The following is a 16594-nucleotide window of genomic DNA, read 5'->3' as shown; positions in this document are numbered from 1 at the left end:
ACCCTGAGCATTTTGGTTATTCAGAAGAAGTTGTTTAAAGGTTTTTTAATACAATTGACCCCTGTGACCTTGAATATAATTGAAGGTCATTCATTTGAACAAACTTGGTAGCCCTTCACCCAAGCATGCTACTGGCCAAATATCATCTCCCTGGGCATTTTGGTTATTGAGAAGAAGATGTTTAAAGTTTTTGACATATTTGACCCCTGTGACCTTGAAAATAGGTGAAGGTCATTTATTTGAACAAACTTTGTAGCCCTTCATCCAAGTTTGCTTCTGGCCAAATATTGACACCCTAGGCCTTTCGGTTATTAAGAAGAAGTCGACGGACAGATGGATGGACGACGGACGCCGCGCCACGTCATAAGCTCACTTGGCACTTCGTGCCAGGTGAGCTAAAAACAAAACAGACAAACAAAATAAGCTCTGTTAATTTATGGAACAATCTTCAACCTAATGTTGTGTATTCAAGCACAGTAAAACAATTTGGATATAAATTAGATGAACACTGGCAAAATCAAGCGCAGAAATACTCTTTCTCTGCTTGCTCTTTCCTACGAAAAAAGGGTGAGTCTATCATCTGTTTCTTCCTTATCTTAAGTTTTTTAATGTACATATTTGATATTGACTTTGTTAATTTATCATTCATTAATGGTACTTCAAAGATTAGGAGAGTTATCTGAAAAGGGTTTTCTTGTAAATATCATATGTTTTTGATAAAAGTGAAGATAAATCACTGTACTAATAATTTAACTCATATTTCACCAGTTAAAATGTTACAAATTGGTATCTTTATTTTTGGAGGCAAGTTTTTAATTTCTGTACAGTTTTCTCCTCTGTTTAACAGCCAGGCATCTATCGTTCAAACTTTTTTGAACATTTTTATTTCCATTACTTGACAATGGACAAAGCAAGGTCAAGGTGGTTCGAGGCCAGAGGTCGGAAATTAACACAACACTTAAAGAGTATTTGAATAAAGTAATCTGGACCCACCTCTGGTTTTACCTCCTGTTTCGTCCTGAGGATGCATCTCTTCTTGTTGAGATCAAATGTAATACTGACGACACCTTTGACCTGTAGGAGCAGTCGCATCACCAGTTCACGGTCAGCCTGAAACGCACAGCTATCACCTTGATTTGAGGCTTTATGTTAAAAAACTAATCTATTTTGTATAATGTTCAAACATCAGGTCAACACTTATTTTAGTAGGCAGGCTTCATGATGCAGTTTTCAGAATCATAAATTCTTCTATTATTGTGTAGACCAATATAATGTTCCCCTACTTTGAGGGTGTGACAGAGAAACCTTAACCCCACGACTGATTCTTTGGTTGTCTTACCTGTGGCTCTGCCAAAGGTTAACGTTAGAGCAAAATAATCAACCTGAAGGTTCGAGATGTTTCTGTTAACAACATAGAATTAGGGGATGATTAATGTTTTTCAATACTTTTATTTCAGTCACAAGTCAACCAGTGATCTGGCATGTTGGATTTGACCTCCCCTGTCGAAAGCCAATTGTCACACCATATTTATTGTTCCCCTGACGTCATCATATTGTGTCCGAGATGATTTGTGGTCAACGACATCCTCGATATCCAGGGGTTACTCTCACTTTCGCTCTCTGCACCCCTGGAATATGTCATAGCAAAATTGAAGGTACACGGCTGGCTTTTTGATTGGTGTCAGGTAAAAAAAACCTGACCAATCACTAGGCCAATACTAGTCCTTTGAAGATTACAGAGGAGCGACGACAGACTTCCAAGCCATGGCCACGAGATTATTTTAAAGTACATCAAAGGACCAACTAGTCATCCACAAGGCGGTGCACACTGAGCCTTCAATTTTACTGCGACATATTCCAGGGGCGCAGAGAGCGAAAGTGAGCGTCATACTTCCCGACATAGTTTAAACCTGTGTGTAAGACAACTACACTGACAATAATAGTATTAGGCTTTAGGCATCGTCTGATTAGTCAATCAGTCTATACCCGAAGCCTGTGACTAACATAAACTGGGTGGTCAGCCAGATGTAGCAGACACTTGGGGGCTTAATGCCCTCTTGTTCAAGGCAGCTTGACTACAGTCGACAAGCTTATTACAATTAAGCGAAGTTTCAGCATCAACAGTAGATGGTGCTGTTGCCAATCAAAGCTGGCTAATCACCACCTGGGTTGACATTAAGATAAACTTCGGCTATCAATATGCCGTCTGCTACTTCATAGCAATGTTAACACACAACATACAGGTACATTGTAAAACTGAAACCATGATGCTGTGAACAGTTTCTGGATTTACATACCCCAACAGTAACTTTTTGTGAAATATAAACATAACCATTCTGACAATTTATGTTTAGTAAATAGTTTTATTTATGATTAATATCTACAACGAAATATTGAGTTTTCAAAATTATCCTCTATCTGAAAATATCATATGAAGTTAAAAGCTAGGATTTGATGATTTGATGATTTGCTTGAACATGTATATATATATTTGAATGTGACACAATAATATTTAACATTTTAAAAAAATAATGATTTTCTTTAAAACAAATCTACAGCACAAACTTACAAATAATTTACTAGAGACAGTCTATTTATCATGAAACTAACGAATACCTATTTTTATTGATTTAAACATAAGCACATAAATTAAAACAAAAGAAGAGGGAAAATTATGACCTAATCACAGTAGTTGATAAAAGATGATCAAAATAATTTCTAAAAATAAATGTGCCACTGTCAAAATCTAAACTGATCTCACTCTTTCCAAAACATAATCTTTCTACCTTTGCTTTAAGACAACAGGTGGGTAACTATTCTATTATGTACGTATTAAGTTTATTAAGTGTTTATCAAGTTCAATGTGACTTCCTAAATATAAAATCAATGTATCATTGTTGTTTTTCCTCAAGTTGTTTGTACATGTATTTAACAGTGCATAAACGAAGCGTGGACAAGTTAAGGCACTAGGTGGGTCACCCACCCGTACTTTATCATACCTTGTCAATGAGCCCTCGGATCTGTAAGATGATGTGTTTAGCCCTCCCATTCAGTACACTTCGGTTGTTCTTAGAAGTGCTACTTTTCTTACTGGAATAACAAGACATTACATAATGAGATTTGTTGTACATTGAATATTAAACAGTGTCCATAGGGAATTTATGATAGAAGAAGAACTAGGGATTATGGCACGTATTATAGAAAGATCTGCATTTGTTCTTTGGAAGTTTTATCTTTATATATTGGACCGAAATGTCAACAGTAAATGCATCTTGTGGTAACTTTTGATTAAAACTACATATGGCTGGGTGTGACAGTGTCCTTACAAAGTGTGGTCCTATTTTTTTTACCAATTAACTGAAATAGTAATTTGTAAAATATACAGAACAAGAAAAATTGCGGTTTTATGATAGCAATATTTTTCCTCTGAAGACCAGTGGGAAATTTCATCCGAAATTTTGAGAAATCTGTCAAGTATTTCTTGAGAAATAAACAAACTTGAAGTGTCAAAATCAAAGATGGCTGCCATCTTGTTTTCCCGATCAATCTCAAAATGTAACAAACGTGCACAACTGCCAACCTTTGGGAACCTATTTATGAAATTTGAGAAAGATCTGGACCATCCAGACGCTGTTGATCTGTTTAAGGTATCTTTCTGTGGTATAAGTGTGATTACTAACCTAGACTGACCAGACACTGTAGATCTGTTTAAGGAATCTTTCTGTGGTATAAGAAATTACTAACCTAGACTGATCAGACCCTGTAGATCTGTTTAAGGTATCTTTCTGTGGTATGTGTGGTTACTAACCTAGACTGTCCAGACACTGTAGATCTGTTTAAGGTATCTTTCAGTGGTATAAGTGTGGTTACTAACCTAGACTGTCCAGAACAGACACTGTTAATCTGTTTAAGGTATCTTTCAGTGGTATAAGTGTTTACTAACCTAGACTGATCAGACACTGTAGATCTGTTTAAGGTATCTTTCTGTGATATAAGTGTGGTTACTAACCTAGACTGACCAGAACAGACACTGTTAATCTGTTTAAGGTATCTTTAAGTGGTATAAGTGTTTACTAACCTAGACTGACCAGACACTGTAGATCTGTTAAAGGTATCTTTCTGTGGTATAAGTGTGGTTACTTACCTAGACTGTCCAGACCCTGTAGATCTGTTTAAGGTATCTTTCTGTAGTATAATTGGTTACTAACCTAGACTGACCAGACACTGTAGATATGTTTAAGGTATCTTTCTGTGGTATAAGTGTAGTTACTAACCTAAACTGACCAGACACTGTAGATCTGATTAAGGTATCTTTCTGTGGTATAAGTGTGGTTACTTACCTAGACTGTCCAGACCCTGTAGATCTGTTTAAGGTATCTTTCAGTGGTATAAGTGTGGTTACTACCCTAGACTGTCCAGAACAGACACTGTATATCTGTTTAAGGTATCTTTCAGTGGTATAAGGGTGTACTAACCTAGACTGACCAGACCCTGTAGATTTGTTTAAGGTATCTTTCTGTGGTATAATTGGTTACTAACTAGACTGTCCATACACTGTAGATCTGTTTAAGGTATCTTTCAGTGGTATAAGTGTTTACTAACCTCGACTGACCAGACACTGTAGATCTGTTTAAGGAATCTTTCTGTAGTATAATTGGTTACTAACCTAGACTGACCAGACACTGTATATCTGTTTAAGGTATCTTTCAGTGGTATAAGGGTGTACTAACCTAGACTGACCAGACCCTGTAGATCTGTTTAAGGTATCTTTCTGTGGTATAAGGTTGGTTACTAAACTAGACTGTCCAGACACTGTAGATCTGTTTAAGGTATCTTTCAGTGGTATAAGGGTGTACTAACCTAGACTGACCAGACCCTGTAGATCTGTTTAAGGTATCTTTCTGTAGTATAATTGGTTACTAACCTAGACTGACCAGACACTGTATATCTGTTTAAGGTATCTTTCTGTGGTATAAGTGTAGTTACTAACCTAAACTGACCAGACACTGTAGATCTGATTAAGGTATCTTTCTGTGGTATAAGTGTGGTTACTAACCTAGACTGTCCAGACACTGTAGACCTGTTGAAGGTATCTTTCTGTGGTATATTTGGTTACTAACCTAGACTGACCAGACACTGTAGATCTGTTAAAGGTATCTTTCTGTGGTATAAGTGTGGTTACTAACTAAGACTGACCAGACACTGTAGATCTGTTTAAGGAATCTTTCTGTAGTATAATTGGTTACTAACCTAGACTGACCAGACACTGTAGACCTGTTTCAGGTATCTTTCTGTGGTATAAGTGTGGTTGCTAACCTAGACTGTCCAGATACTGTAGATCTGTTTAAGGTATCTTTCTGTAGTATAATTGGTTACTAACCTAGACTGACCAGACACTGTAGACCTGTTTCAGGTATCTTTCTGTGGTATAAGTGTGGTTGCTAACCTAGACTGGCCTGACACTGTAGATATGTTTAAGGTATCTTTCTGTGGTATAAGGTTGGTTACTAAACTAGACTGTCCAGACACTGTAGATCTGTTTAAGGAATCTTTCTGTAGTATAATTGGTTACTAACCTAGACTGACCAGACACTGTATATCTGTTTAAGGTATCTTTCTGTGGTATAAGAGGTTACTAACTTAGACTGACCAGACCCTGTAGATCTGTTTAAGGTATCTTTCAGTGGTATAAGTGTGGTTACTACCCTAGACTGTCCAGAACAGACACTGTATATCTGTTTAAGGTATCTTTCTGTGGTATAAGGTTGGTTACTAACCTAGACTGTCCAGACACTGTAGAGCTGTTTAAGGTATCTTTCTGTGGTATAAGGTTGGTTACTAACCTAGACTGTCCAGAACAGACACTGTTAATCTGTTTAAGGTATCTTTCAGTGGTATAAGTGTGGTTACTAACCTAGACTGAATCAGACCCTGTAGATCTGTTTAAGGTATCTTTCTGTGGTATAAGTGTGGTTACTAACCTAGACTGAATCAGACCCTGTAGATCTGTTTAAGGTATCTTTCTGTGGTATAAGAGGTTACTAACCTAGACTGACCAGACCCTGTAGATCTGTTTAAGGTATCTTTCTGTGGTATAAGTGTGGTTACTAACCTAGACTGTCCAGACACTGTAGACCTGTTGAAGGTATCTTTCAGTGGTGTTTGCAGGTCAACCTGTGTCAGGGTCACATACAACTTCTCTGCCAAGTTTGATGCTTTTTTGTCGTAAGATGATCTATAAGGCAGTGAAAATAATGCAATCATTATTTTTCAAGAGTAATAACTACCTCTAGTGAGCACTGCATTGATGAATGTGTACAGTAATTAATTATTTTTTGTTTGTCAATACTTGCAATCTGATAAATACTGATAACAACTGAGACTACAGTACTACTACTACGTGAAAATTTGATAAACAAGCTTAACATTGAACACTGTGATTATAGCTCCTGCAACTATTAAGAAAATAGTGTGTGAAAAAGCAAACATGAGCATTAGAGTAATTAACAGTAAATTTGCTTACTTACAAAAACCTGAAATAAAATAATAAAATAAAATAAATTATGTACCATAAATAGTGCTACAATATATGACTCACATCTATATAAACACTCACTAAAAACTGAACTGTAGTCTAAGGTGTCTACTGCTCCCCCTCCCCCACTATACCTGATACAGTCCTAACCATCAGATAGTACCTCCTCATGATTGTCTCTAGCTGGTCTGTCATCCCAAGGAAATCTCGTAATGTTGATCTGTGGTCTGCTCTGTCAGCCAACAAAAGCAGGGTCTTCAATAGGAAAAGTTTAGATAAGAAAGAAATAAAACCAATTAATGAAAAATTAAAAATATTGCTCTTCATAATTAACTTTATAAGGCTTTGACACAAAATTTAATGTGACTGACACTATCTTGAAATCAAGAAACTGATATAACTACATAATTACCTCCCTTTAATAAATAACAAGCCATTCGGATTGATATGTCTTGCCTGTGCCCCGCTTTGATCATCAATGCACATATAAGTTTGATTGGTCTAGCAATTATAGTTTCAGAGAAACTAACTAAAACGCAAAAACGTAAAAACTTGATATGGACTATGAAAAGTAGGCTGCATCCAGCATTTGATGCTTAGATTGAGATGTACTACCTAAGATGCATCTATGGTCCAAGTTTGGTTGGTCTATATAGCACTTATATTTCCAGTGAAACCAACTAAAATGCAAAAACTGAATGTGGACACGCTGCCGTAAAAGCAACACCCTAACCTCGCTTCCGCAACTTTGTGGCGGCGGGACAATAAAAAAACCTCTGAAATTACCAACATTGTTGAGAAACTGTCTAAAATTGCATCAACTTATAATTATGTTCAAGCATGTACATAACCGATGTTTATCTCATAACAGTGAAATAGGCAATCACTTGAGGCTCATTTTCCTGTTTTTGAGCACCTGTGTGTATGTGTGAATTTCAGTATTACCTGAAATTGTCTTTTTTTTTTCAGTTTCCAAACTTTAGTCCCTTTAACAATTGAAACATATCTTTCAAATGTTTATAAATAAAAGCGGCAAATGCCCCTGCTACTGCTTTTGTGGTAACAGAGATAAATGTATAGTCATGTTAAGCAAAAGGTATAGGTTACCATGGCCATGACCAACATATGATGTAGTGTTTTTAGTGGTTAAGTCCTCCTCAAGATGTATCAACACATGAAGTTTGATGAATGTAGGGTTCCTAACATTTGTATTAGAATACCATGTTTATCCGCCAATAAGCCCATGCTTGGTAATAAGCCCACTATGTATATTACAGTTAGAAAGAAATGCCATGAAGCACTTTTTCATTGTCCTGTAGCTTGACAAAAGATCAACAAGGGTTATTGTACAGACTGAAGGACCTATTGGGAAAGCAAACATCTTATGTACATGTCCCCGCCACTAATGGGAGGGGCAGTAACACATTATCTACATCATAATAAGTCAACGTTAGACCATCTACTACTGTCGTTCCTGGAGGGTTAGACCCTCTACCTGTGTACATACCTCGAGGGTTAGACCATCTACATGTGTACATACCTCGAGGGTTAGACCATCTACCTGTGTATATACCTCGAGGGTTAGACCATCTACCTGTGTACATACCTCGAGGGGTAGACCCATCTACCTGTGTACATACCTCGAGGGTTAGACCATCTCCCTGTGTATATACCTCGAGGGTTAGACCATCCACCTGTGTACATACCTCGAGGGTAAGACCATCTCCCTGTGTACATACCTCGAAGGTTAGACCATTTACCTGTGTACATACCTCGAAGGGGAGACCATCTACCTGTGTACATACCTTGAGGGTTAGACCATTTACCTGTGTACATACCTCGAAGGGTTAGACCATCTACCTGTGTACATACTTCGAGGGTTAGACCATCTACATGTGTACATACCTCGAAGGGTAGACCATCTACCTGTGTACATACCTCGAGGGTTAGACCATCTATATGTGTACATACCTCGAGGGTTAGACCATTTACCTGTGTACATACCGCGAGGGGTAGACCCATCTACCTGTGTACATTCCTCGAGGGGTAGACCCATCTACCTGTGTGCATACCTCGAGGGGTAGACCATCTACCTGTGTACATCCCTCGAGGGTTAGACCATCTACCTGGGTACATACCTCGAGGGTTAGACCACCTACCTGTGTACATACCTCAAGGGTTAGACCATCTACCTGTGTACATTCCTCGAGGGGTAGACCCATCTACCTGTGGACATACCTCGAGGGTTAGACCATTTACCTGTGTACATCCCTCGAGGGTTAGACCATCTATATGTGTACATACCTCGAGGGTTAGACCATCTTCCTGTGTACATACCTCGAGGGGTAGTCCCATCTACCTGTGTACATACCTTGAGGGTTAGACCATTTACCTGTGTACATCCCTCGAGGGTTAGACCATCTATATGTGTACATACCTCGAGGGTTAGCCCATCTATCTGTGTACATACCTCGAGGGTTAGACCATTTACCTGTGTACATACCGCGAGGGGTAGACCCATCTACCTGTGTGCATACCTCGAGGGGTAGACCATCTACCTGTGTACATACCTTGAGGGCTAGACCATCTACCTGTGTACATACCTCGAAGGGTTAGACCATCTACCTGTGTACATCCCTCGAGGGTTAGACCATCTATATGTGTACATACCTCGAGGGGTAGACCCATCTACCTGTGTACATACCTCAAGGGCAACTGTGACCACCTTTACATCGGGATTGGACAGCACCATGATAAGACCTCCGATACAAGTCAAATCCTGCAAACAAAAATTACTGAATAGAAGACTCAATCCCTCTACGGAAGTCAGTTCATCGTAACATCAGCTGCATAGATATGACATAGATGATAGAAACATTGGTAATCTAAGGGCCATAATTGTCAGCTGGTTATCAGTAAGGAAAAAACCTTCTAGAATTAGTTCCCTTCTGACCAGTTACTTTATGGCTCAGTCACTGGCATGAATTCTTATGTACAATGAAAACCATATATGTCCCATTTGCATGTATTTTTATATGAACAAGGAAACCAATTTAAAATTTACTAAATAAATGGGCTTCCTCGTTGTTATGAATAACATGCAAGTTAAAACAAATAATCAAGTCTAATAAAAAGTGGTTTTCATAAAGAACTGTAATGCCCATGGGTCAAATGAAATACTGAATGAAGGGTCAATAGGTCATCTGATGTGACAACAAAGTTATTGGCGTTTTTGTATACATAATCATCATAACATGTGAATGTAGCACTGCCCCAACCCTAGTACATACATGTACAATTTCAAGTCACATCTTTGGCAAGTCATACATAGTTAAAATCTGCATGGTCCAAAACATTTTGATAACAACCTTTTACAATACAACTAATTTCACGGAATATGCAGAGCTGGATGAAAGCCAGCCACCTGGGTCCATGTGACCTCTGCCCTTTAGCGTTATCAAAATATAGATACAATGGATAGTGCATCATTTACATAACAGACAAATTTGTCTTTATATTTGCTAAATATCCCAATATTAGGAGAGGTCATTAGAGCCAATCATTTATCAACAAAACAATTATTGGGGAAAATGAAAACTCTTCATATTTTTTTTTTTTACATTTGATAAAATTTCAGGCTTGTCAAGATTCTTCAACTGAAACTAATTTTGTTACAATATACAGTACATAGACAACACACATGTGCAGTAATTGTCTATATATTTTTCAATGTAAACCTTTTTACTGGCCCAAAATCTTTAAATTACAATAACAAAACTTTCTCTGTAGGAAATTCTATTAACTTAAGAACATGATGAAGATGGCCTATACTTTTTGAGTTATTAGCTAATCTTGGAGCCTTCTTAGGGTAAGCAATTTCAAAAAGTATAGAACAGACTGTAGCTAACTAGTATGCTACATAGTTTGGAATTTCAAATACAAAGTAAACACATAACACTGCAAATTTCTTTTACATTGCATTTACCCATTACAATGTATTTCCCAAGACAGGAGGTCAAATTTTAAACAACTATCAGTTTACGTATTTCAGCTTGACATTTCATCTACCATACATGTGAACTGAAGGTATTTCCAGAAATAATTTATGGTGTTCGGAAAGTCTTTTTATGTAAACCATCAAGCCAAACACAGTCGTATCATTGTAGATCCCAACCACTCTATCACGCACTATAAGAAACCATTGCCTCCCTTCTCATCCTGTCATATATTTATGTCTGGAACTGCCCAGGTGACAAATATACACCTTGAGAAGGAAACTTCTTTTCTTTGGGTCTGAGGCCATCCCCTTGAGGGCTGTAATTGTTTCCACTGACGCCATTCTTACTCTTCCCTTTCTGAAACACAAAAACAAAATGTTAGCTTGTTTCTTCATCCCAACCATGGAACCAATGATTTTAAAATCCTTATCAATATAAGCCCTGTATATAGGTTTATTACATGGTAATTGTATACCAGACATTTTAAAGGCAAAAACAACAAGTTTGGATCTGGTATTGTAGGGAAAACCCTTCTAGGGTATGTAGGTAGCTAAAGATGTAGTATTTACCATTAGTTTGAAATTTTCTGAACATTTACTCTTCAATAAATGACGATTGATTAATATTTGTATTAAAGAAATCCATCATGAAATCCCCCATTCTGCTATTGTGAGTCACTTACACATAAAAGGACCTCCCTTTTTATTTACAGTACTAGTCCTACAAATAAGGGCTGTGGCAATATATAAGAAAACAGCTTTATCGCAATACACAGGCATAATGTATTACAGTACTGGGTTGAAATATCGCTCTACAAACAGAACACAATACAACTCCAACACACAAGCAGGCATACACACATAGGGAGATATTAGCCAGGTGGCATAGGGACTAGTTAGTCAGCACCTGATAAGGCAGCTCCGGCGAATTCCTCAATATTGTATTGATTAATGTATATATGCTAATTGTATTGATTGTATAAAATTGTATATATATGTACTGTAAAGCGCTTTAGAGTGGCCAGCTTATGTTAGCTAGATAGGGCGCTATATCAAATGTTGTATATTTATTTAATTTTATTGCAATATTTTTCATGTATTTGATTTGTGTTTAAACTTGAGCACATTTACTCACATTCTTACAGGTATGCCAATAACCATAGAAAACAGGCTATTACTAGTGGTTGGATTCAGTATACATGTAAATCTCGTAATCAATGGTTGGTTTGACAAAAATCTTAAATCATCCCCGATTTAGGATTTTGGACCCTTAAATTTAGTATTTTCAACCAGTGAATTTGCTTAACTGTTCCTATATTCCAAGATCTAATGATTTCATCTGAAAGAGCAGCTCAAAGTATGTCATTTTAAAGGGTTATTTTGTCTCTAGAGGTTGTATAAACACATTTTATTTATGTTTTAATTTTGAGTAGATCATGACAAAATTCTCCATGGAAATTTCAAAAAGTTGGCAAAAAATGTATGATATATGATTAAGTTTGATAACATTCTGACAACAACTTTGTTTTAAATTGAACACCTATAGTATCGCCTGCGTAATATATTCATGCTGTGTACATTACAATATAATTGTTATACACTCTTAAGCGTATTGTGAAACCCCTACTAAATATAATCTGCCATGGGCGGAATTGAAAGCAATACATGTAGTTTGTGAGAGTCAATGCTGACACAGCAGCAGGAAATAAATATCGACAAGAGTTTACTCTAGTACAAAGTTTTAGCAGGGAGATAAGTTTGAACTACTAAAACTCCATAATCTACATACACAATTATTTCAACTTAAATATTTGATCATGAATTCTATAACCAAAAGTTACAGTCATCAATAATCAGCCAATTTATCAGAGCTACTATACAGTATAAATACTCTTTACAAACCTATTTTGTTAGCCACAATATTCATATGCATGAATACAAATAATAATTAAAAAAAAAGCATCTATAGAGACTAACCTATGTTTCAGCCAATGGGCGGACCGGTAAGCTTAGCAAGGGGATAATCAAACCTTGGTTGTAAATAGTGATGTATTTTGGGTGAAAACTTTGAAAAGAGAATGGGGGAATTATATAGTTTGGAGGGTCCCGGATTCGAACCCCGGTCTGGTATAATAGTGCATCTTTCTTCTCCTGTTATACATGTATCGTCCGAGGACATTTTTTGCCAAGGAACTGGTCATCCATTGCTTATAACACGACAATATGGCATGCACTGATCATGTTTATTGTACATGTTTGAGAAATATACAAAGTTACACGACAGGTCATGATCAGGTAAAGTAGTCCTAGCTACTGTAGGCCTACAGATCGTGGTCGGATAGCGATACTGAGGAACAAAACGCAGATCAAATGTTCTACAGACTGTGCTAAACTGCCTCCAGAATTGTGTGTTGTGCAAGTTATTTTTTGGTGTATCAAATCAATTAAATTGCGTTGCTTTTACCTGTTCACGTTCTTGAATATATACTTGTGTACGAATAGTATGATGACCGGATATAAGGTTGAATTTACCACCAATGCACTGTAAATTTGATTGGTCAGTATTTTGAAAACTGTCTTTCTATTGGACAATATTAGTTGTATGTCGGGAAACGGAAGTACTTTCAAATGAATGGCGGCTACAAGGTGTGTATGATAGATGCATAGGCGAATGCAAAGAACACAATTTCGAATTTCAGCTGAAAGAGTTGGTCAATGGGTAACGATGCTAGGAATATCAAATTTCGGTGTGTTGTTGAAATATTTTGATTGCAGTAGAAGATATGTGCATCTCAGTCACAGGGTCAAATCCACAGGTGCTGGACACACTACAGTAATAGTAATTTGATGTGTTTATACTATATAATTACTATATAGTGTGTCCAGCAATTGTGGTAAAATCACAGGGGCACAGTTCAATTGATCAATTTATATCTGAGGCCTCCTTGTTTTCAATGCATAATTTAATATGTATGAGGCTCACATAGATTATAGTAGGCCTAATATTGATAAATTGAACCACAGGGGTTCGTTACAAATGTCTGAAATACACATATGCTATACTGACATATGTCACAGCACAGTGTCAGTGTGCATTTCGGTGTAAGTGTATTTCAGACATTTGGAACGAACTCCAGTGATTAAACCGTGCCTCTAGGCTCTGTGGTCAAATCAACCTGTTTAATGCACAGGTAATTTGTTACAGATGTATATTTGGACCTAAACTAAGGTGTTCAGAGTAATCTTACATGTTTAAGGGATTATGATCGACTTTCGGTAAAAATGCCACCCCCAATGCTTATATATATATATGTGCGTATTATATAATCATTGCTGCAAATTAAATGTATAGCTGCAACAAATTCTAGGGTCCCTGTGGAGAAATCAGAATAATATTTCACTACAAATTAAAACATACAGGTTTTCAGTTGCATGATAACTTATATTTATCTTCCTACCTGTGACAGTACTAGTAAGACTGATTTTACACTCGCACTTGAGCTTACATTAAACAATTGACAGTTCATAGTTTTAGACCTGTTTACAGTAACAATTTTATTACTGAATTGGAGAATATTTAAAGTGAAATAAAAACATTCAAAATTCTTTCTAACACTAGGATCCACAAAAGGGGTTGGGGAACATTTTTGAAATTGACAAAACCAGTAAAAATGTTGGTGTGGGTGCACCCCCTTTCACCAATTGCAAGACAGCCTGCTTTTGATTTCCTGATCCGACTGCCACAGGACCGATCTGATTTTTATGTTGAATGCTGCATGAGACAATCTGGAAACTCTTAACCCTTTCACTCCTATACATGTAACTTTAGTAGAATCCACCATGCATTGATCTGGATGAGTCCATTATGATCTACAGTGGTGAAAGGGTTAATTTGTTCTGTGAGGCGATTTATGTTCAGCTCTGAATTATTCTTAAAAACTAAATCGGTATTGCATAGCTGAGAACCAATGAATCTTTTTACAAAAAATCCTACAATTTGTTTGTAAAATTGGAGTTATGATTATCTTAAAAGATCTCTTAAATCAGTTTCACAAAAGCATTCTCAAGTAAGAAGTTGTTCTTTAGACAATTTTTAATTGCTTTATGAGCAGACTTATGATTTGACTTACGAGAAAAAAGCCTCCCTTACAATAAACGTTACGGAGTAAACATAATTGGGTCAATGCATAATCAAGGTTTTCACTGTGACGGTGAAAGGGTTTTAGACCCCCTGCATGCTACCATCTGGGCCAACAAAAGTGATTTATTATAAGTTTATAGAACTTGTTTCGCTATTGATGTAAAATATAAAAACGAATAAATAAATTTAATTAATAATAAAGTGAAAATGCAATATTTTATTCTTCTAGGCTGTCAACTGGATAAAAGATGGATGTCATTGAAGATTTTGTTGAAATCTTGAGAGTTGTTTTAGACTACGTTGGAATTGACATGGATGATATGGTAAGCAAATATTCTAATTTTGTTTCTAAAATTGTTCATAAACATGATTTGAACATGAACACCAATACCCACAGGTTTAGGTTTTAATTGCTTTCTAGTAAAAGGGAGGAAATTTTGACACCATACGTAATGTAATAAGGGGCATGCATCAGAGATGTGCGTGCCAGGAGTACTGATTATGATAAAAAAACCCACCATCAGTAGCAGGGCAATAAATGCAATTTCTACTAGCCCCCTTAAATTGCACAGTAAAGAGGGTGGAGGGAAGAAAAAATAATTTGCACAATTAATATTTACATAATAACTAATTAGATTCTGTTGTTTCTTATTTGTCATTGGCATACTATTTACCATATCAAGTATTTGCTACTCAGTTGCAGTATAGGTATCTATGAACAAATCTACAGATTTTGTTTTAATTGCTTGATTACTGGTCCAGATTCATTTGGCTAATGAATGATACCCGCTTGGAGAATAGTTGGGGATACATGGAAAACGGGGTCTGTCCATTTGTCTATACACAATACAGCCTCAGGGCCACACTTTTTGTTTCTGGAAATGATCTAAGCATCAGGGGCCTAGATATATTTTAAAATTTTAAATGGATTTTGGGAAAACAAAATGGCGGAAAAAGCTCTAAGTTCAAGATGGTCAACTTGGCTTCTGATTTGTGGCTGGACCTTTTGGGCTTGACTTTCTTTTTCTTTTGGCCTAATTTTGTTCATACTTTTGCAACACCTTTTTACCAAGATCTGGATTAAAATAAAATTCAGTATCTTTTTCTTATCACATGGATTTTCTTCTTTGCAATTATGGTGATAATAATAAACAAGGTCATAAAAATGTTTGATAAGTGATCATTAGCAATAAACAACAGTTACATTTGCCTATATATCTATACTATACAAATATTATAGCTTGGCACATCAGTGAAAATGACATTTAACAAAAGTCAGTCTTGTTAGAACTTGGGCTTTTGTTAAAGATGTCTGATCATATAAAAGGGGCAGAAATGGTACAAATTTCAATAAATTGCCACGTTTTTTTCTTATCTTTTTAGCTCACCTGGCACAAAGTGCCAAGTGAGCTTATGCCGTGGTGCGGCGTCCGTCGTCCGTCCGTCTGTCCGTCCGTCGTCCGTCCGTCGTCCGGCATCAATATTTTACTTTAAACGACTTCTTCTTAATAACCGAAATGCCTAGGGTGATGATATTTGGCGAGAAGCAAACTGGGATGGAGGGCTACCAAGTTTGTTCAAATAAATGACTTTCATCTATTTTCAAGGTCACAGAGGTCAAATATGTTAAAAACTTTAAACAACTTCTTCTCAATAACCAAACTGCCCAGGGAGATGATATTTTGTCAGTAGCATGCTAGGGTGAAGGGCTACCAAGTTTGTTCAAATGAATGACCTTCAATTATATTCAAGGTCACAGGGGTCAATTGTCTTAAAAAACCTTCAAATAACTTCTTCTGAATAACCAAAATGCCCAGGATGATGATATTTGGCCAGTAGCATGCTGAGATGAAGGGCTACAAAGTTTGTTCAAATGAATGACCTTCACCCATATTCAAGGTCACAGGGGTCAAATATGTTA

General features: G+C 36.7%; 2 protein-coding genes across 4 annotated transcripts in view; one reads left to right on the top strand and one right to left on the bottom strand.

The window, feature by feature from the left end:
* Window positions 1–13104, bottom strand: part of LOC110445962 (armadillo repeat-containing protein 1-like) — a 16945-nt gene extending 3841 nt beyond the window's left edge. The window contains exons 1-7 of the mRNA XM_021490871.1: window positions 12997–13104; window positions 10800–10890; window positions 9240–9314; window positions 6699–6790; window positions 6113–6235; window positions 3000–3090; window positions 994–1110 (exon numbers count right to left, since the gene is read on the bottom strand). Of these exons, the coding sequence (XP_021346546.1) occupies window positions 994–1110; window positions 3000–3090; window positions 6113–6235; window positions 6699–6790; window positions 9240–9314; window positions 10800–10874 (573 nt within the window). The 5' untranslated portion in view covers window positions 10875–10890; window positions 12997–13104. The remainder of the gene's footprint in view (window positions 1–993; window positions 1111–2999; window positions 3091–6112; window positions 6236–6698; window positions 6791–9239; window positions 9315–10799; window positions 10891–12996) is intronic.
* A 26-nt stretch (window positions 13105–13130) lies between these two features.
* The window catches only part of LOC110445961 (mitochondrial fission regulator 2-like), a 21595-nt gene continuing 18131 nt past the window's right edge, over window positions 13131–16594 (top strand). For 2 of the 3 annotated variants that reach the window (XM_021490870.1, XM_021490868.1), the window contains exons 1-2: window positions 13186–13279; window positions 14903–14996. In XM_021490870.1, the coding sequence (XP_021346545.1) occupies window positions 14922–14996 (75 nt within the window). In that variant the 5' untranslated portion in view covers window positions 13186–13279; window positions 14903–14921. The other variant, XM_021490869.1, reaches the window with a different exon arrangement.

This window comes from Mizuhopecten yessoensis, unplaced genomic scaffold (assembly GCF_002113885.1).
Source record: "Mizuhopecten yessoensis strain PY_sf001 unplaced genomic scaffold, ASM211388v2 scaffold2429, whole genome shotgun sequence".
Classification (NCBI taxonomy): domain Eukaryota; kingdom Metazoa; phylum Mollusca; class Bivalvia; order Pectinida; family Pectinidae; genus Mizuhopecten; species Mizuhopecten yessoensis.
This window is presented reverse-complemented; position numbering and strand designations above follow the sequence as displayed.